This window comes from Chelonia mydas, chromosome 9 (genome assembly GCF_015237465.2).
Source record: "Chelonia mydas isolate rCheMyd1 chromosome 9, rCheMyd1.pri.v2, whole genome shotgun sequence".
Lineage (NCBI taxonomy): Eukaryota > Metazoa > Chordata > Testudines > Cheloniidae > Chelonia > Chelonia mydas.
In genome coordinates this window covers 98,676,919-98,699,691 of record NC_057855.1, presented here as the reverse complement: position 1 = coordinate 98,699,691, position 22,773 = coordinate 98,676,919, and the positions used below count along the sequence as shown (strand labels likewise).

Below are 22,773 nucleotides of genomic sequence, written 5' to 3'. Positions count from 1 at the left end.
TTTTAATTTAAATCAGATTTTATTTACATTAAATGCAGGATTATTTTTAAAAACAGATTTACTTAAATTTAAATTTGAAGTTATGACAACTTACATTAAGGCCTAAACTTACTCAAATCTATTAAAATAATTTAATTTACATTAAAAAAATTAAGCAGTATATTTTTACAACCAGAGTTTTAAAGAAAATCAAAGTACTGGACTGGTGGAAGCCACTGGCTAAGCACCTGGATCCAGTGTTTCCTGATATGCTAAATCCACTTTTGAGAGCAGTAACCTTGTCTGCAGGTTCAGGGAGAATATTTCCATTTCAGTTGATTTAATTATTTCAGTTCAATTATTAGTTCATTCAAAGTTAAAGTTGAAAAAAGCAAAACAGCTTGTTTTCTTCTTCCAATCTATGATTTCTACTAGTTCTCAAATCTGGAAGGACATGATGACAAGAAACAATCACGTTGATTCACTCACTAACTGTAGATAATAGTTCCTTTACTTCATAAATAAGTTTTAAATGCAAAACATGTTTTGATAATTTTTGATCAACTTTTTTCTTATGTATCCAGGACATTTAGGGTAGTTTTATTTAACTAATTAAAAAATAAATAACTTTAAAATGCTGCTTTTTTGCATTTTTAAACTGTTCGAATTTCCATCCAAATAGATTTGACACATTGCACAAGTAAAAAATTAATCATCTAGTAAATAAGAAATGCATTATTCACTGTTTTCTAGCAAAATAAAAATGTAAAAATTAAGGATCTGAATAAATGAGAGTTAAGCTACATAAAGGCTCAAATAAAAGTGTATAGATATAGTGTGTCTTCATGTTTTAATGGTTACCAACCAATGAAAATTATCTTTCTTTAGGAAAATAACTAAGTACAAATGCAAAACTGTAATTAAAATCAACGATTTAAAATCAATCCACCCTGGTAGTTTGACTGTTTACTTCCTAGTAGTGGATCAACACCACCAATTTCATTAGCCCAGCAATGTGAACATATGGACAATATGTAAAGTTTTCTCCTGGCACTTCTTAGGAATCTGGGGAAAAAAAATCTTCAAAAAACAAAGCCAGTTCTAGTAAAATACTAAGCAAACTATGGACTAAGTAGCCCCCCCCAAAAAAGCCACAGAGGACCTAGCAGCAACCAAAAATTCAACATCACTCTATTTCCAAAACACCAGACAGCTGTTCATCCCGCACCAACTGGAGGGAGGATCTACAGATGAGGACACATAGACAAGTTAGGACAGGGGACAGCAGATACAGCATGCAGAAGCTAGTGTACAATATTATGGCTCATACAAAGTTATAAAACAATTGCCTGTTTGAGAACGGACTATTGTCAGTTCCAGAATCCTTACTTTTTGAACATCAGCTATGTAGCTGCAGTGTTCATTTTTTAGATGATCACTACCAACTTGAAGATCATAATTCTGACTGAAAATCTTGTGGATGCTACACTCACAACTAACTTCTAAGATTATCACGACTAAAAGAAGTTAGCTATTTTTCATGATTTTTTACATTGCCTACAGTTTTCCATGAATAGTCTGTCAGTTTCTCCCTAGATAACAAGGCCCATATAAACCTCAACGGAGCATCAGAAAAAAAAATTTAAAAAAAAATTAAAGCACATACTATTTAAAGGTGTTGGTCAAAAAAGGATTTTTTTTTTTTTAAAAATTAGTCTATCAACACCCCCCCCCGGCTTCCCCCCAGTAAGAAGGCAGTCTCTCTTGAAAGCAGATAGAGTACATACCATACATGAGAGAGCCTCTCTTGAAGGTAATTGAGTAACTAGACTGGCACATTCTAAATAAGTTGAGAAGGTTTCCTTCTCTCTCTCAAAAGCTTGAGCAATCCCATTAGGTTTTGTTATATTGGAGCAGAGGCACTTTTGACCAGCATGTATCCCATAAAACAGCCCAGAATATCTTTTTGATAGAATTAAAGGAATAGATACTTGGAAAGGCACACCTGGAGCAGTCCCAAATTATGCAACTCTGCTTGTATTTTCACACGGCCACCTGTGTTATTGTTTGTGGAGCATGTAGACATTTATCAGTTTTGTCCCAATAACTTCTAATGAGTCTTGAGATGTATTACCATTGTTTACTTGTATTATAGGAGCACGCAGAGCATGTATACAGTGCATCTGGGAGTGTACACATTGCAGCTCAAGCTACAGCTCTTACTCTCAGGTCTAGGGGGCTGGGGTGAGCCTAAGCCTTGGGCTACACTAGTGGGTAGGGAGTCGATGTAAGGTACGCAACTTCAGCTACGAGAATAGCGTAGCTGAAGTCGACGTACCTAGATTAATTTACTGTGGCGTCTTCACAGCGGTGAGTTGACTGCCGCAGCTCCCCCGTCGACTCTGCTTGCACCTCTTGCAGTGCTGGAGTTCCAGAGTCGACGGGAGAGTACTCAGGGATCGATTTATCGCGTGTAGACTAGAAGTGATAAATCAACCCGATATATCGATTGCTACCCGCCAATCCGGCGGGTAGTGTAGACCTACCCTGAGAGTCCAAGCTCCATCCCAAGTGAGAAAACCTATATGGCCATTTTTAGCACATGATCTACTAGCACAAGTCTGCGGACCTGGGCTGGGAGGCTCACCCCCAGATGCACTGTAGACATACCCCGTAGAGGCCTACTGTCCCCGTACATGGGTGTTCCAGCACTGGGAAACTGAACTCTACTTTGTTCCCACTTGTAGGATTTTCATTTGATCATCCTGTCAGAGAGGAGAGTGTATGACCTGTTCTTATAAAGTGCTGCATCTTTTTCACAAATATAGCATAGTGATGGTTCCCTTATAATACTGTTACTACTCCTACTAGAAAAAAGAAAAGGAGGACTTGTGGCACCTTAGAGACTAACAAATTTATCTGAGCATAAGCTTTCGTGAGCTACAGCTCACTTCATCGGATGCATACCTACTACTACCATACTCCTACTAGCAGTCTGAAAGGATCTCTCATACAGCATTTGCTTTGGGATTCGAGTTACTGTCACAGAGTGACCCAGCTGGATACTACTGAGGGTTTTTACAGTTGTTACCACCATTTATAAATTTTACAAGGACAATTCCCTGAATAAACGAATCTGAAAACCACTGCTCTCTCAGCTGTCACATAGCTGGTGTTCCATTCCCATTCCAGAGAATTGTTTTGTTTGCGTATGAATCTCCTCAATTAACTAGGCCTCACAACTGAAATTTCCATGCTGCTCTTTTATGCTCTCTCATGAAAATCCAATATTCTCTGCCCCCTGTGTGTTGTATTATGATTTGATATCAATACAAAGTGATGTTTTGTAATAGTACACTTAAAAATACATATGAAAGTACACTAGATCCCACTCACAAGGTTGCATATAAAACTAGTTATTGGAGAACCCAGAATCTCTGGAGTTTTGGATATGTTGAGATTAACCATCGAAACTTCAGGATGCTTATCTAAACCTGTATCACCACCCCAGCCAGGCCACATGATTCTCACAATACAGCCACTCTTTCTCCCAGCAAGATATGGCTACCCCTATTTATCTTCAAGAAAGGGAGCCTATTATCAATCTACCAGCATTTCTCGTGATTGGAGATTATATATGCTCTGATCCCTCAGGCTTTTCTGTAAGACACCTCCCAATTTGTCTTCCGCACCTTCTTTCCTTTGGAGTCTTCCTTTTCTCGGTCACCTCCTCTGTTTGTTCCGACAGATACAGTTCCTGAAGTGTTCTCTCTTGATTCTGGCTTCCCTTCTCTATCCATTAGCATCCCCACTTAACCAGCCATATCTAATTTCCATGCACAATTGGGGTAATTATATGCTCAAATCAGATGTAGAGCTGTCCATAGCCCTGCACTTCTGCTGTTTTGAAAATGAGGCCTTAAAGAAACCCATTACAATTTTAGGTATTTGAGGTCTTTGCCAAATTCCAATTCTGGTAACTTCCCTTTGAAGGTTTCAAATGGGTACTAGTATGCATTGTTAAATTACTATTATCATCATCTTACTACTAGTGAAAAACAGACATTTCTATGGTGAAAAGTAATACTACACAGTTTTAATAAGCTTAAAATATTTGAGAAATGTTTTGGGTACCATGTCTGAAAGACCCCATACACGTATCCCTTTTATTATTGATTAAAGGAGACTTTTTGAAAAAAATAAGGATATATATTCTAATAACTTTGACCCTTAGACCCTGCTGTGCCTGAAAGAGACGGTAAATTAGTCAGTACAACAGAATTGACTAGAGAGAGTTTAACATCTAGAGAGCTAATATTTAAAGCCGATCTCCTTGGAAAGTTTAATTCAAGTTTTCAGAAATTCATATCACATATAATAACTAAGAAGTTGAAATCAGTTTGAATCCAAGAGGGCAAATTCCATAACAGTTTTCCAATGCACATTTAACCTGCTTATTTACGAAAAGTTAGGATTTTTTTATTTGGGGTGAAGAGAGAGCTAAACTGGATTTCAGATCTTTAGATTGCCAGTTTTTATAAAAGGAAAAATTAAAGTGAAACATGAGTTGGATAGCAATTGATGGGAAGAAAAACAGAATATTTCAGTCCCCAAATCAAACTCCAAGGCAACCAGAATACCTAACATTTATATAGAGGTTTTCATGCAAAAGGATCAAAATCGTTTTGCCAGCTGTACATGTAAATCACTGCAGCAGTTTAACAGTACTTCTACACAAAAGTTTAAACAGAATATTCTTCATTTCCTGTCTTAAACTGAGACTGCAAAGGAAATTTAGGTCAGAATGTTATCGCTTGAGATAGGTTCAGTGCTCTCTGTAAATTCAAAGCCTGGTCTCCATGCAGTTTAACAGAAGATGTGATTTGATACTGATTTAGTTAAATTGCTGCAACTTTGTGTATGGACACTGACATGAGCAGTCTCATGTATATCAATCTATTCAATGTCTTAGATAAACTCAAACCACTGTATTGGAGTCAGGGAAAGTACGAGCTGGGATTTTATGACTTTGCTGTTTATACAGCAGACTCTAGATAGAGATATCCACTTTACATGTGAGATCTTGATATGGCCCAGGGCATGTAAAAAGTACTTTAAAAAAAATGAAGAACATTTCTCCTCGAGGTCAACTGGAATCACCAACACAAAATGGTTCCAATGGATAAATCCTACACACTCAGGGAAGAGGTAAAAACTTTTGGCTTCTAGCACAATGCATGAGGAGATGATCAGCCTCCAAGTGGGTTCTCCACCAGCACACAAGTCTTACCTGTAAATGCATCAGTTCCCACAACCCACAATTAAATCAAAGAGAGCTGTGGAGATGATACAAATTAGGGTTGCCAGGTGTCCGGTTTTCGACCAGAACTCCCAGTTGAAAGGGATCGTGGTGGTTCTGGTTAGCACCGCCAAGGTTCGCTGACCAGGCCGCTAAAAGTCCAGTTGATGGTACGGGAGGTGGGGGTGGGGGTGGGGGTAAAGGCACGCTCTCTGCCTGCCCAAGTTCTGGGCGGATCCCAGTGCGGCCGCCATGTCCGCCTCCTAGGTGGCCCCCGCCCTGAGCGCCGACTCCGCAGCTCCCATTGGCCAGGAACCGTGGTCAATGGAAACTGTGAGGGCAGCACTAAGGGCATGGGCAGAGTGCAGGGGCCCCTGGCCCCTCTGCCTAGGAGCTGGACATGCCGTCCGCTTCCGGGAGCAGCTTGAGGTAAGCGACGGACAGACAGAGCCGCAGCCTGAACCCTTTCCTGCACTCCAACCACCTGCCTCAGGTTGGAACTCCCTCCTGCATCCTAACTCCCTCCCAGAGCCCACAACCTTCCCGCCCCTCCCCAACCCTCTCCCCCAGCCCCGAGACCCCTCCTGTACCCGAAACCCCTCGTCCCCAGCTGCACCCCACACCACCAGCCAGTGCCTGTAACCCCCCACCCCCAAACCCTGAACCCTCTCCCACACTCTGAACCCCTTGGCCCCAACCCGGAGCCCCCTCCTGCACCCCAAACCCCTCATCCCCGGCCCCACCCCAGAGTCCGTACCCACAGCCAGAGCCCTCACCCCCTCCCACACCTCAACCTCCTGCCCCAGCCCTGTGAAAGTGAGTGGGGGTGAGCGAATGATAGAGGGAGGGAGGGAGAATGGAGTGAACAGGAGGCGGGGCCTTGGACAAGGGATGGGGCAAGGTGTTTGCATTAGGGTTACCAACTTTCAAATCGTACAAAACCAAAGGACATCTACAAGCCATTTAATCTGTGGTGGCAGACAGCAAAATATTGTACTGCAGGAACATCTATGTATGCGAGTCTGATTAAAGCTCCTTAAGTGTCTGCTGGAACTGAAAATCAGAGTTTAAGGCCAGAAGAGACCATCAAGTCTGACTTGTATATCACAGACCATTAAGCTTCACCCAGATACCCCTATACTGGGCTCAATCACTTCAGTTAGACCAAAGCATATCAGTTCTCAGGAGACTTAACTGTTGTGTTCCACAAGCAGAGAAAAGGAGAGACTAAGATGCCACCCATGCCAAGTAACAGGCGGAATGGATTATCCTCCTAGGGTGAACCATTAACATGGGTCCTCCACTGAAGCCCAGGTGCTCTGACACTAGTTCACACAAGTGAATGATGGTAGATATTCATTAATTATACAATAGGTACACTCACAAGACACTAAACTTTTACTGCATGTTGCACCACCAGGCAGATGAAGTGAAAAGTTACCAATCATGATCATTTTAGCTAGAAATGCATTTAGATATAAATCATGAAATGGTTGCAAGAAATAACCAACTTATGTTAAAAACACAGTTTTTAACATATTATAACACCAAAAAATCACAAAAATCAATTCTGCTATTCAAACTTTGCTAAAAGAATTACAAGTCTACAACTTTAGCACTCCATGCTTCCCAAACAGGAAGTTTATTATATGACTAGGAAATCCATTGCAGATTATCTGAATTTTGCAGATTTGTAGATGAGTAAAATGGGGGAGGGGGAGAGAGAATCAGATGCTACATCACAAAACAATCAGTTCATTTTTTCTGATTAGTTTAAATTAAGACAATACTTCACAGTACATTTATAAAATACACTGCAGTATATCCACAAAAGTAATGAAGTTTTTGTAACAGGAGATTTCACCACAAAGCCAGGTCTGCTGCCAAGTATCTGCTGTGAATGGGGATGAGATAGAGAGACTGCAAGCTTAAATAAAGCATCTGTATGTGTACACTTACTTAAATCACACTAAGTGAAATTCTATTATGCAATCATAAATGTGAAGTATAATACTCTATCTCATTATTGTATTTCTAATACACAGAGACAAAATTTACAAATGGGTACATATAGTCAAATCTGTGTATCAACTCTGAACACCACCTGCTTTTGTAGAGAAAGATTAATCTTACATTTCTGATGGTTTATGCTAAATTAAAAGTGACTAGCTACTGCCTGATCATTTTTTATTCCTTCTAATTTTTATTTAGATCTTTTTTTCTCCAAGTAAAATGAATTACAATTTTTGACAAAGAGGGAGTGAAGAAAGGAGGATTAATAGGAAGTGAGACACTTAACCATGAGGTGCAGAGATCATGGAAAAGAACAAGTAATTTTTAGTGACAAACAAGTGGAGTGTGTCAGAACATTTTTAGTCTCACAGATAAGCTATTGGCTTGTCTTTAAAGCAACAAACATGTTTAAAACACTGATATTCCAAAATCACTATTACAATGACTGCAAGAAAAAGTCACATCTTTTGAGAGCCACTGCACAGATTTCCTTCAAGTATAAGAGATATTCTTATCCAAATAAAAATGTGTTAAATTATTTTGGCTTACATGATATATGAGGTTACTAAATCATGATGTGTTTGAAAAGCAACTGTTATACAGAGGCAGAACTAGAAAAGGTTAATCTATTTGCAAGCAAACATTTCTTCAGTCAAATGTTTAAAGCTCCTTCTGAAGAAACTTTGCAAAACTCAGTAAAAGCTTCCACAAACATTTAAATAAATGGCAGTGAGCATTTTATTTAAATAGTTTGATGCTAAAGATGAAAACACTGGATATTACATATCTAAATCAGTATGCAACATGTCACTTTATTCTACAAGTTAAATTTAATTTTGAACTTCCTTCACAAAAGTGTACCTGAAATTCACTGACCGTGTCCAAATTAGCATCTCTATAGATGCTGCTGGAAAGAAATAAACTTAATTTGTTTTCAAATTAGGATACTAGTTTTTCTCTCCCTTTTCCACAGAACAGAATAATTTTAAGACCTGAAAAGAAAGACAAAAATTCATACATTCAAGATAAAATACACTTACCTAGTTCACCCGCTGCATTTCGACCACCAACTGCATACAAATGTCCTTTGAGGGCACTTAGGTGGAAGAAGGTACGCTTTTCATTTAAAGATGCAACTTGCATCCATTTATTATAGCGAGGATCAAATCTGAAGACTGTGTCAACTGCAGTTTTTCCTTTCGTGTCGTAATTGCTCTGTCCACCAACTACATAAAGAAAGTTTCCAATCACAGCAATGCCATGCTGGTATCTTGGTGCATCCATGGGAGCTAATGATTTCCATTCATGTGCCTTTTCATCATACATCCGTAATTCTTTGCTGACAACCAGTTGCTGCCTTAACACTCCCCCCAATGTTACTAAGTGAGTACTGTCTGATCGAATGGCAGTTCTCTCTGACTGCATGACTGGTTGCATGTACGGCATCATTTGGTAATTGCTGGCTTCCAAAAGCAAATTCACACATGTATTGTCAGTTCTCATGAAATCCACTGTTTGTACATAATTAATAAGATCCTGTGGCGTCATCAGTGGAAATCTGATGTTCTTCATTAGTTTTGCAGCATATTCCATTCGAGGCTCCTCATACCGTAGCCAGCGACAAGCAGCCTTGAAGAGTTCGAGCTCAGTGCAGTGCTTAAGGCTATTGCTTGAAAGCACAAAGGCAAGACGTTCAAAGGGGAGTTTCACAAACTCACCAGTACTTAATAATGCGGGGAAGTTCTTCAGGATGAAATTATTAACGTATTTATCCACTTCTGTGAGATTGTACGTATTGGCAATCCGCCCAACCTCGACACAATTTTCCAAAGAAACCTATTAAGTGAGTAGAAAGAGGAATCAAAACACTTTTTCCTAATCTGATGTTCATTTAGCCATATTAGGATAATACACAATTTAAGGAATACTGTGGAGCCAGCAATATTTGCATCATTTTGCAATACTCAAGGTGATTTACGCATATGAGCAAATAAATATTCAGTCAGATGTGTATATTCATGATTGCGAGAATTGATCCAGTAAGGTATTTGTTGTTTTGAAGGAAGAAATAAGACTACTGGAGAACAGATGGCATATATTAATTATATGTCAGATCTAATATAATAAAATGATGATACATAGCAATTATAAAGGCACTTTATCTTCAAAGTGTCCTGCAAACATCCTTATATGTTTGGAATGGGGAAAGTGTGGTAAGAGTAGGGATGCATAGCTCTGTCAGAGTGAATCATCATGTGAACTGGGGTATGGCCTCAAATTCCTAACACATTCCCATGCTCATTCAACTACTCCATCACCCCCCCTCATTAATTTTTGTTTACCACAAAATAAGACGTACTGTTTTGTGACTATTCTCCTCCACACCTAAGCCACCCTCCATAAACAGTACCCACAGTGCATATAATTTTTACTATGCAAGATGTTCCCTAAGAAACATTCATTTGCACACAATTGTAACCCTATACAAAGCAATAGCAGGAAAATAACAGTTAAGAATTTAGTGATCAGACAGGTTAACATGCCCCAAAGCACAGAAATGTCTACAGTTCAAAATCTCCTGATCAAAGTTAATAGTAGCAAAACCAGAAAGTGTCTGAAAGAAACACAGCCTGTTTCTCCAGTGCTACACATTTCATTCAGTCAGCCTTTACTCTGAATTTTTAATTCCTTTGGTATGTTCTTTATAAAAGATTACTTGTGCACCATAACCAGGCTCTGAAGGATTCGATTTTTATGGGTACATATTGATAAGTGTTGATTTTCCCGTACACACAAAAACTGTATAGGGAAATATTTTTGTCAATCAAAATTTACAAAGAGGCAAAGTAAGAAAATGCTACTTGAAAAATTATTAGGGTTTGATTTAAGGATATTTATTGTGTATATTTGAAGTGTGATGTAGACAATGTGTGTTTTAACAGTTATAAAGCTTTAGCTTTTTGAATCTCTGCTGTTGGCTGTCATTAAATAATTGTCTGACCTCCACTGCAGGACTCCTCATAATTTTGTGCAACTGTGAATATTTAAAAAGATAAAAATCTAAAAAAAAAATTCTTCAAAATAAACATTGATATTATCTGTCAAAATTATCAAAAACTAAAAATTGAATTCTGCCAATCCTAACTATAACTAATGTATAAAAAACTTAATTTTAAAGCTTAGTTTCAATAATGAGTATGTGGTATACTGAAAGACTTAGTATACACCTACACAGCAACAGACTACGGCTGGACTATGCCAGCCGACAGGTTGCGGAGCGGTTTCATTGCTGTGAAAATTTCTGGGCTCAGGCTGGAGCCCAGGCTCTAGGACCCGGTGAGGGGAATCTCACTATATTTGTTTTTTTCTTAAAGCCCCAGCTCAGAGTCATGAGAATGTCGGGTTTTTTTAAAGTAAGTTTTTACCTTTATGGTCAGGGGAAAAAGCTGGACAATATCACCTGAGTGTAGCCTAAAGACTCAGAGACCAGAAAACACAGAAAAAGAACCCATACATATCTGATATTTTGGAGCCTGACTCATGATTGTTGAATGCTTGGGATCAGCAGTACTGCAAGGCCCATTAGAACCCCAGGACACTTGGGTTTTTTCAAAGATTTTGTCCAGGGAAATAGCAGAAGGTTTGAAGTCAGAAACATAAGTGGCCCATTTGTTTGGGTTCATCACATACGATCTTATCAATATCATGTGCATGTCATTCCTGAGTGTGGCACTGCCCCTTCAACATTTGACCAATTTACAAATCAGCAAACTATAGTGGTGATGACGTTTTTTCTTCACCAGAAACAGGGCCTAAGAACTCATTTTACATAGGCCACTGGAGAGCTACCAAATGATAATCTTCATTCACAGATGGCCTGCAATGCCCTCAAACAAGTGAGAGGTAAAAGGTTCCATATTCCATTATTAATATTCTGTAAAACCAAGCCCTATAATTGTTGGTTTTTTTTTTTAAACTAGAACATTAACAGGGTGGCAGGCTAAAAAGATTTATACAGTAAAATGCTGATACATTATATACTTGAATTAAACTTGCTTTATAGTTGTTAGGAAAGAAGTACAAAACTGTTAATTCATTATCTAGCTTTTGATATAAACTAATAATCACCTACAGAGTATTCTATGAAACTTGACAAACATTTTTATTTTATTTTTCCTTTAAAGTTTGTCAGTATCAAGCCAATTTCTATATGTTTTCCTCATAGGCTTCATAATTACTTAAATTAGTGGCAAATTGAGGGGAACTATACATTGTGATACAGGAGGGCCAGGGAGCAGTGGGAGAGTGCTAGATATATAAGCTCAAGGCTAATTAAGGTGTGGTTGGTTCCCTGTAGAATAGGGAAGGTGGCTGCAGGTTAACTGGAGCACCTGCAGTCAATTAAGGCCCTGTTAGGAACCTAATAAAACCCCCTGCATCAGGCAGACAGAGGAGGAGGAGGAGGAACAAGAACAAGAACAGACTAGAGTTGGAGGTGTGTTGAGAGATTTGGAAGACCTGAGAACTGGAGTAAGGGGGACCCTGCCCAGCAGAACAGGGAGACTCCCTTCCCCCTAGCATCTAAGGACTGAGGGTAACCCCACCTAAGGGGGACGAAGGTAAGAAACCCACAGAGGTTGAGAGGGGCTGGGACTCAGAGCGAGGAGCAAAAGGTAGCATCTTGGCTCCCCACCAAGAAAAGCGCAGGACCCACCAAACTAGAATTGGCTATCTTGCCACAACACACTACATTAATTTAACACTAGTGTAACTGGGAGAAGTTTCAAGTCATATAATAAAATGAAACAAAACAAATGGGAGAACCATACTAATAAAGCAGCCAATTCATGGTGTCCCACAACTCAATGGCACTGCAGTCTGTCATAACACCATTTTCTGTCTGTCCTGCCCTCCTTTGGAAATAATCCTGCATCTTTCTATTTGCATGCAAGTTCTCTCATTGGATAGCTGTGTTTTAGCATGTACCTTGATATATAAAAAGAAAAGGAGTACTTGTGGCACCTTAGAGACTAACAAATTTATTTGAGCATGAGCTTTCGTGAGCTACAGCTCCCTTCATCGGAGCGGGGATGCAGCATGCTCAGGGGAGGAGGCAGAGAAGAGGCAGGGCCGGGGATTTGTTGAAGGGGTTGAAATAGGGGCAGGGAGGCGGTGGAGTTGGGGTAGGGACTTTGGGGAACGGGTTGGAATGGGGGTAGGGCCGGGGACAGAGGGGGAGCTTTAATGGACGTAATTCTAAAAGTAAATGCATGTTTTGTCGTTTGAGTGAGGTGCACTACTGAGTGTTTATATTTTATTAAAATCCCTCTTCGCATTACAGTTTGTAAAATGTGAATACATTGACTTTTAATAGCATACTATATTCTTCATTTTTTTTCATTTTTGACTATACTTTTGTATCATTGTATAAAAAGGTTTCAGTGATGTGGCCCTTGGGCCAATGTACTAGCCCTCATGTGGCCCTCGTGGTGATTTGAGTTTGAGATCCCTGCTTTAAATCAAATGCAGGGCAAAGAGGTACAGGTAGGTATCCTGGAAGTTTATGTTGCACTGGACCATGCAGACAGAGTAGAGTGCATACCTGTTAGAAAGTTTTAACATGTAGCTTTTTAAGATAAATTTGTTTTTAAACTAGAACATTTAAATCTTGTTTCTGTGTTTGATCTAATTAATATCCATAATGCACTTGTAACCTTTAGTTGTGAATTTTACAATTCCTGTTTGACTCCTCCATCATCCATTTTGTATGTTGCTACTGTTTGTATGCTACTCTGCTAAACACTATCTGCAGGTCTCAAAATAGACCATCTCAAATCTATTCTGCAAAATATTTACTCTTTAAATTTAAATAGTTTTAATGGTTTAATTGATTACTTGGTCTAAATCTGATCTATTACAACTTTATTGTGCATAATCCTTTTAAGCATTATGATCATTAATGCACCTTGGGAATAACTGGGGTTGTGCCCTGTTCTGTGCTTGTCTTGATTAATAAATAAATTTCCTTCAATTTTGATTTAAATGTTTTCTTGAAAGCTACCTTTCCACTAGCCCAATTAGTAATTTTTTTTTATAGATTTTTTTTTTTTCTGAGCATTGACAGCTACCAGGCTATATTATATTGTATAGAGTAATCCTAGCTCGATTTACAGTATTCCTTTTTTTACAATATATAAAATATACTTTGTTTTCATCTGGAAAAAACCCTGACAAACAGCAGGGTGTCTAATAATTACTCACACTGAAATATTCAAAAATTGGACAAGATACAGTACGCAGATACTATCTTCTCCAAATACTGCTTAGATACAGAGCAACGTACTTTATAGAATTTCATTTACATGATAATTTAAGTTCCTTTTAACTTTTTTGGCTTATAACAGCAATGGTAGACACAGAAGCTGCTTCTATTGTATGGAACCCAAGAATAAAAGGGCTCATTAACAGGCACTGGAATATCTCAACCACTGTTACTTGCCCCGAACAGTGCTCCCAATGAAATGAATGGCAAAGCTTAATGACTTAAAGGAACAGCCTAAGGCAAAATGTAAGATTTCTCTTACAAAAAAGATTATGAAATATTTGAACAGCAAAGACATTTTATACACAGACAGAGAGGGGCTATAATTGGACAAACACTAATAACTCTACCAGAAGGAGCTGAGGGAGAGTTCATTCCAAGTGAGCATTCTTTACACTTTGGATGTTTTTGCCTACATAGCAAAACAGTTCAAGTTAATTTGCTCATCAAACTAACCTCCAAAAGCTAAAACTTTTAGTTAAAAAGTTGCACATCAAGGGAGCAACCAGCTAGAGCAGTGGTTCTCAATCACAGGTCTGGGGTCCCCTGGGGGGGTCACAAGCAGGTTTCAGGGGGACCACCAAGCAGGGCCCACATTAGATTTCTTGGGGCCCAAGGCAGAAAGCTGAAGCCACTGCATGGGGCTGCAGGCCCTGGAACTGAAGCCGAAGCCTGAGCAACTGAGCTTTATGGGGTCCCTGGTGGCATGGGGCCCAGGCACTTGCCCTGCTTTCACCCCTTAATCACGGCCCTAGGTTTTACATGCAGAAAAACAGCTGTGTCAGAGGTGGGCCATGGAGTTTTTATAGTATGTTGGGGGGGCCTCAGAGATAAAGTTGAGAACCCCTGACCTAGAGAGCTGAAACATATTATTGAGAAGAGTGGTAAACACCTTTTTCCCCGCTAAAGTAACAGGACTCTCTTCTTTTCTAAGTTTCATGGCTTGGAAAGTGAATGGATGGTAGAGAGAGAAAATGATTGCAAGTAAAACAAGAGAGTCCAAGAAATAAGTAACTGATGATAGCAATCCCCAAAACCTAATGGAAAACTTAGCTGACTATAGGAAATTGGAAAAGGAGCAACAGAACACAAGTCTGAGGGTTCTGAGGAGATCATAGGATAATGACTCTGCAGCCGCAACTTGCACAGAAAACCTTAATTCCTCACTGCTGAACTTGGGAGCAAAATCTTGAAATCTCTTTTCCTCCCAGTTTTTTGCCTGGTTTCCCCACATAGAGAAGTTCAGAACTTAGATGCCTTTTTCACAAAATAGGGGTTCAGACCAGCTCAGGAATTGGACTGACTCACCTTCACCCGCACAGAACTTACGGCTGGGTGGATCCAGAAGGCAAGTTAGAGGGGCACTTCTTGCTGAGCTACCAGCCTCAGGAACCCAGGATTTTTAGTGTGAAGCTTCTTAAGCAATTGCACAATAACTGGATCCCTCACTCCCACCAAACCACCCAACATGCTTGTCATGCTTTGTATAGCTTTGGCCTTCCTCACCAAGCCTTCTAGTTGTCATGGGAAGGTATGCTCTTAAGTAGCTTCCTGAGACCTCCATCATTCGAAAGTCATTACAACAATCCACAACATGGACATTCTTTGAAAGGACACAGCTTGTCCCCAAACTCTTTCCGCTATGATCAGTCTGGGAGATTTTTTGAATGGTTTTGTTCTTTGCAGATATACGGCTAATGCGCACTGCATGTCGAGGAATGAAGCCTGCTCTAATCTGTAGATGCATGTGGCTTTAGAAAGAACACAGGTAAGTGAACTGACTAGTTCAGATGAAACTCAAACTACTGGGAGGGTGAATTTAGGATATAAGCATAATGAGACCTTGTCTTTATGGAATATAGTGTAAGGCAGATCCACCATCAGAGCTCCAAACTCACCCAGCCTCCTGGATGAGGTGATGGCTACCAGGAATGCAACCTTCATGGATAGGAGAAACATGTAACATGAAATCAGTCTCTCGAAGGGAGGCTTAGTGAGCACTGAAAGAACAAGGTTCGGATCCCATTGAGAAGTAGGTTCTCTCAGAGCAGGAAAGGTTCTGATTAGACCTTCCCAGAATCTGTTGGCCAGTAGGTAAGTGAAAATTGAGTAACCCTGCGAAGGTGGGTTGTATACACTGACTTCTGCCAAGTGGACCCATAAAGAATTGATAAAAAGACCTGCTGTTCTGAAGGAAAGAAGATAGTCCAGAATAAATGGAATATCCACATCTTAGGGGATATACATTTTTATTGTTCCTAGATAAATGCCTCCTCTTGGCTATGCAGCATTTTCTAGTGGAATCCTTTCTACTGTAAGTAAGGATGCTTTGTACAGCTTCAGAGTATGAACATTCTAGAGTCAACACCCATCCTAAAACCACCATCTGAGATGGAGTGATTGGAATGTTTAATTTTGCCCTTTTCCTGGGTCAGGAGATTGGAAAAAGGCTGACTGTTCATCAGTGACTGAGGCAACATGAGAAGACGACTCAGGAACCAAAATTGTCTGGGCCAATGGGGGCAGTGAGGATGACTTGTGCCCTGTTCTAATGAATCTTCCAGAAGACCCAAGGTAGGACTGGTAAGGAAAAGAAGGCATAATTCAGATGGTTTGATCGTGGAAGAAGTAGAGCATCACCCTGACAGCAACATCCTCGGGCTCTGTAGCAGAAAGAGAGCCTGAGACATAAGTCTTTGTATTAAAGGCCTGGTATGAGGCAGGACCTGCATACAGAATTTGGCCAGAACAGGGCTAATATTGCAAAAATACACATTCCTAAGTAGTGCTAGTCACAGAGTGCTCACGCAAACTCATCCCAATATCAAGTGGTACCAAAACATCCCGATGTTAAGGATGGTACAAAAACATTCCCCAAGAATAACAGGAACACACTGACCCCTTCTAAAAGATAAGGTCAGGATGACAGTATGTAATAGAAATGTTTTAATTGAACTAACATGTACAAAATGAAAAGGAGGACTTGTGGCACGTCAGAGGGCAGTAACTAACTATATCAAAGGGGCAGTAATAATGTGTTTGTATTGGGGTATAAAGATGTATCTCCGAGGGAGTATTTCTGGCCAACCTAGGAAGCAGTGGAAAGTCCGGCCACTCACTGAGCTGCATCCAGTGTCAGGGGCATACATGTCTTAATATCCTTGTAGAGTTTACCAGGTGCTATTACCGTGCTTTGTTAACAATAAACCTGGCCAGGTGTTCATGTCTTAACGGATCTTGTGGTCACTGGGCGGTTCGCTCGAGGTCTACTGTGCCAGCTGTGTGCACAGAGCTGAGGCAGCACCCAGAAACACACACAAACACAGCTGAACATCTAACCACACTGGTGACCCATGACCACTGAGCTGGTAAGTAAATGAGCTGTCCTCTGTAGGAATTGCAATCTAACATGACAGAAAACCACGAGCTAGGGAATCCCCTCCCTGCAAATCCTCACAAAGTTTGGACACTGAAGGTTCTGATCCCAGTCATGAGGCAGTAAGAAGGAACTGGAGAGTGATTGGAATGCCCCACTCTTTACTGCCTTGGTTGGAGGCATGAGGAGAGTGAGGGCACATGCGTGGACCAATGGATGCTTCTTTCAAGATTCTCCGGCTCCAGGTGCATGGAGCACATGCATACGCTCAGTGTAATATACAAAGGGACAACCCACTTGAAGGACAACATAAAATTATCACTGATAAAGTCTGCATATGACAAATAAATTGGGGGAGTAGTAAATAATGAAGATATGTCACTAATACAAAGCATTCTGGATTGCTAAGTAAGTTGTGTGAAAGCAAACAATATTCATTTTAATATAGCTAAACGTAAACATTTATCTACAAAGAAAGCAGGCCACATTTACACAATGGGGGACTCTAACCTGGGAAGCTTGGTATGTTTACCCTAACACAATGAAGGCTGAGGGGAAATATGATTGTCCTCTATAAATATATCAGAGGGATAAACACCGTGGAAGAAGAGGAGTTATTTAAATTAAGGGCCAATGTTGGCACAAGAACAAATGGCTATAAACTGGCCATCAGTAAGTTTAGACTTGAAATTACAGAAAGGTTTCTAACCACAGGAGGAAGTGAAGTTCTGGAACAGCCTTCCGCGGGGAGCAAAAAACCTAACTTGTTTTAAGACGCAACTTGATACATTTATGGAGGGGATGGTATGATAAGATTGCCTACAATGACATATGACCAATCCATGCCTGCTATTAGCAAATATTCCCAATGGCCAGAGATGAGATACTAAATGGGGAGGGCTCCGAGTTACTACACAGAATTGTTTCCCAGGTCTTTTTGGTGCATCTTGCCCATATGAGCAGGGTCTAACTCATCAGCCTATTTGGGGTCAGGCAGGAATTTCTCTCTGGGTCAGATTGGCAGGGACCCTGAGGAGTTTTCACTTTCCTCTGCAGCATGGGGCATGGGTCATTTGCTGGCTTGAAATAGAGTAAGTGGTGGATTCTCTGTAACTTGAAGTCTTCAAAACAAGATTTGAGGACTTCCATAACTCAGCCAGAGGTTATGTGCCTATTACAGGAATGAGTGAGTGAGGTTCTGTGGCCTGTGATGTGCAGGAGGTCAGACCAGATGATCATGATGGTCCCTTCTGGCCTTAAAGTTTATGAGTCTATGGTTAAGGTGTCACTTGATTACAATCTATAAGCTCCTCCATGAAAAACAAATATTTGATAAGGAGCTCTTCAATCTAGCAGAGAAAGGCATAACATGATCCAATGGCTGTAAGTTAAAGAGAGAAAAATTCAGACTGAAAATAAGGTGTATATTTTTAACAGTGAGGGTAATTAATCATTGGAACTATTTATGAAGGGTTGTGGTGGATTCTTCATCACTGACAGTTTGAAATTAAGACTGATGTTTTTCTATAATATATGCTGTAGGAATTATTTTGGGGCAGTCCTATGGCCTGTGCTACACAGGAGGTCAGACTAGATGATCACTATGGTCCCCTTCTGGCCTTAGAATTTATGAAACTACCCCAAGACATTTTTGGAATAAAAATATTTCTGAAAATGGAGTGAATAAAAGCAAAACTTCAAAAGTTTCTCAGACCCCTCTCGGCCAGAACAGCACACCATAAAAGACAATAGTGTAAAACTTTTACTACAAATGCTTTAGTACAGTATTGAGCCCATCCAAAAACAGGAGGAACCCACAGAAAAACTTGAAACACTGATACCAGAATCTAATCAAACCTATGAGATGTGATCTCCACCTTCAATGAAATCTGTGAGAAAGTGGATAAAAAATTCCTTTAAATTGATCCTATTTAGAACAAACAAAAACAGCTGTTTCCCTAAGAAAGTATGATGAACAGCCCAATGCAGTATTCAAAAGGAGAGTGCACAGAACACAGTGAAACACACACAAAGCAAGGACCAGATGAGTACAAAAGCTCATTGGCTTTGCACTGGAAGAACATGCCACCACTAAAACTCAAGTTTCTGTTAGAGAGAAACTCTGCATAAGCATTGCCAAGAATTAGGCTAACTTTATTTCTGACATTGATTTAACTGTATATTGAAATCTTATTGCAACTTAAGGTTTATTAACAGCTTCTTTGTTCAAACATGAGGAGTTAGACAGCATATTCTTGGAGAGGAGATAATCTATTTACCTCAACCAATTTATGCTGGATTTAACTTAAGATGTTTAATTTTTCATTAATCTGCCTAGCTCAAATTCTTTAAGCAAGTTGGTGAATTAGAAGACATGCCAAGATTGTAAGTGAACTAAGATTGTTTAATTGCCTGCTTTTCTTTAGTATTTTCTTTGCAGAATAAATACTTCATTACTCACAACACTGAGTTTTTTGCTTGCTTAAGTCATAGTAAGACTCTGTGTAATACATAGTTACACCCCTCAACTCAAGAAACAACTTTTTATCTGATTTTTATTTCTCCAGCCTCCGATTTTAGTAATTCAGAGATAAGAGTATAAGGTGCTCAACATCCTACATAACATGCTCTTATCTTACTACTATTTTTAGAATAACTTTCTAGAAATGCAAACAGGCAATTCACACGGAGATCAAAAAACATTGTAAATGGTTCAAGAAGAAATAATTCCAAAAGCAATGGAAAGAAGCTGAGAAAGGGAAGTTTTTGCAAGAAAAAGTTCCTAGTAAGAGTAGATTATGCAGTAGCCTGTCCTCCCAGAGGAGACGTCAAATCTCCCTTTCACAGAACAGTATTCTTCTTGTTTAACTGTATTTGCAGGAATTATCAGTTGGCCCAATTTATTTGGCCAGAACAGTTCAATCTTTTTTTGAACAGATAGAGCAGGCCAGCCAGCCATTCCTAAAGACAAAGCAGGGGAGGACGGGAAGAAAAGGGAAAAGGCCACCAGGCTGTCACCGTCCTTACTACAGAAAGAGGTGGTCAAAGCCAGGGTGAGGGGAGAGGTGAAAGGAATCTCCCCCCTTTTGCAATGTCTCCTTCATTTGAAGGGATGGGTGAGTCCTCCCTTCTTGCCTGAAGGCAGAAATAAGAGTCTTCTACCAAGGCTGGCTTCCCTGGGAGAGAGGGAAAGGACAGAAAGGAGGACTGACCCGAACCCCCACCCCTTCTCCCCACCGGATCTCCTCCCCAGCTTCAGAGATCTAGGTTCATATACTAACTGATTTCCCAGTCCACACTAAGGAACAACCATGAACCACTATAGGCTATATTGCAATTAGTAGCATGATTGGTACCACATTCAATCCTGACAAAGACTTATGCTATAACAGTGCTTGAAAATGGCTTCAAACACATTTACAAGCTCCAGGTAGATGGGGCCTTAACAGAATCTGTATGTTCTCATATTCATGTAGAAGAAAACACATACTCTCAAGTCAGAGTTAATCAGTTTCTCGTGTATAAATTCCACTAGCAAATGTGTGTCAAAAATATGTCTGTTGTCACAAGCAAAAGGATAGATTGAGATACTAGTGTCTTTCAGCAATATTGAATACTTAGCAACTAGCTGAAAGCAGTATCTGATGCATGATACGGAGTATATGCTTATAAATCCTGATGATAGGCAACGAACATCTTTGAAACAGGTGGGGATTGGATTCCAAATGAGCATTAGATTTTCAAGATTCCGGAGTAACAAAACGTTTTCTCCAGTCCTCACTAACAGACATCATAGATGAGAGGCCTCTACTATTTCAATACACTTTTGCGGAACACTATATTGGTAGTTCTGCTCGGGGCTTTCCTTACATGTTTAAAGCTGATAACACTGAAATATGAAAAAAATCAAATTAATCAGACTACTCTCAAATATATGGTTAAAACTCAAGTGCACATACTTAACCCTTTCGTAAAACAATAATAATGGACTCTTGTTCACAAATCCACTGACTGCTTATCTCCAACAACATCCACTTTCCTTTGGTTACCAGTCACTTGAGAAAATCATATTTGCAACACTGACACCATCACAAGCCTTATAAGAGAGAATTAAATCTAATTCTGATGAATTTATCTATATTACCACTTTGTCTAATATGCAGTCAAAATTTGCACTACCATACCCTACAGCTGCACAAAAAAAAAGATGTAAATTTAAATTGCTTGCTTATTTTACCGAATTTATTACTATCTAACTATATGATCAATTATTCTAGCTAGATTTCCCTAGACCCTATTTCTATCAGAGTCTTGTGAAGAGCTAACGTTTCAGAAGTTGGCAACTATTGAGAAGCACTCTGAAGGAACCTGTGGAAGTCAGCCTTTGGCTTTGTAGGTATTACCTATCTAAATGTAGTAAAACGCAAAATAATATACTCAGAAAATCTTGTCCACCGTACAGGAAAAAAAAAAAAAAAAAAAAAAGACTCCCAAATTATCAACCCAACTCCCTCACTCAACTCCTCCTGTATAAGCGATGTCCTGAGAGTTCTGACACGGAATTATTTAACAAATAATTTAAATAAAAAGTCTGTACACTGTTGAGTTAAGGATGGGGAAGTAAGTTCCAGAGGTGAGAATCCCTTACAGAGAACATTTTTCCTGCAGCCTCCTTTCTTATAAACCAGAAGGTTGTCAGCCTGAGGAACTTGCTGATTGTCTGTTGAGATCACTTTAATTGCAAAGAAATGTCAGCTTCAGTCCCTTTGCTTTCAATAGTCTTGTATTTACAAGGAAAAGAAATTTGCTCTTAACACGTTAGGTAACACAGTAAAATCCTAGCATAGACAAGTTACAGTTTTAACACATTAGTTGAGGTAAATCCCTAGTAGGGAACACAGGATCTATCTTGACCAGCTGTGTGTTAAAGGTACAACTTGTCTTATCCACATTGGGGTTTTTACACACATTAGTGTGTGAGCTAACAAGTGTTAAAAACAAACTTTCTCCTAGTGTTGACATGGCCAATGGATTTTCCAGGACTCCTCATTTTTCCACCTGTAGACATACTGCTACACTGAAGAAAAGTGTTTAAAACTGTGGTCACGTGTCATGGTCAATTCTAGTATCCTTCCCACTCCTTGGGTTTTAAATGCTATTGTCTGTCTACGTACACTGGGTGCTAAGTAGTGCTGTAAAATGTGTGAGTTTTTCAATTATTGTAAAAACACCACTTATACTCCTAGTGCAGACAAACCCTTTTATGCTCTCTTTCAGGTCACAGCTAAGTGATGGGAAAAGCTCCAGAGATTCAGAAGTTGAGTCTCTCCAGATCTATTATTGTGTATACTTGCACACATCTCCCCCATCTTGTGATGCTGTGATTTTATTTTAAAAAACTGTTCAACCAAATAAGAGCAGTGGGATAACTTTGCTAAGCACTACATCTACAGAGCATATACATATATATGATCTACATTTTATACTAAAAAAAACTATACAAATGATCCTCTGATTCAAGCTCTCCTCTTTTAGATAAGCCTTAGTTAATGGGGAGAGAACAGAGACTATTAACTCACCTAGTTCTGTCCCTTACAAAACCTATTATTGAGGTCATTGTGATTAAACACTTAAGTATATATTCAAGGTAAAAGTTTTTTCTTTTAGTGTATTGCAGAAATATACAATGGTCACCATTAAAATCCTTATAATTACCTTCTCACGTAACTAACATTACTGTAGCATCCCCTATATATTCCCTGTAATTGGGTACACTGCACTTTG

At 39.5% G+C, this 22,773-nt stretch overlaps 1 protein-coding gene across 15 annotated transcripts in view; it reads right to left on the bottom strand.

Annotated features, from left to right (window-relative positions):
• KLHL13 (kelch like family member 13) overlaps positions 1-22,773 on the bottom strand; it is a 120,113-nt gene that overhangs the window by 11,406 nt on the left and 85,934 nt on the right. For all 15 annotated transcript variants that reach the window (XM_037908368.2, XM_037908369.2, XM_043522008.1 and 12 more), the window contains one exon: positions 8,332-9,127. In XM_037908368.2, coding sequence (XP_037764296.1) covers positions 8,332-9,127 — 796 coding nt within the window. The remainder of the gene's footprint in view (positions 1-8,331; positions 9,128-22,773) is intronic.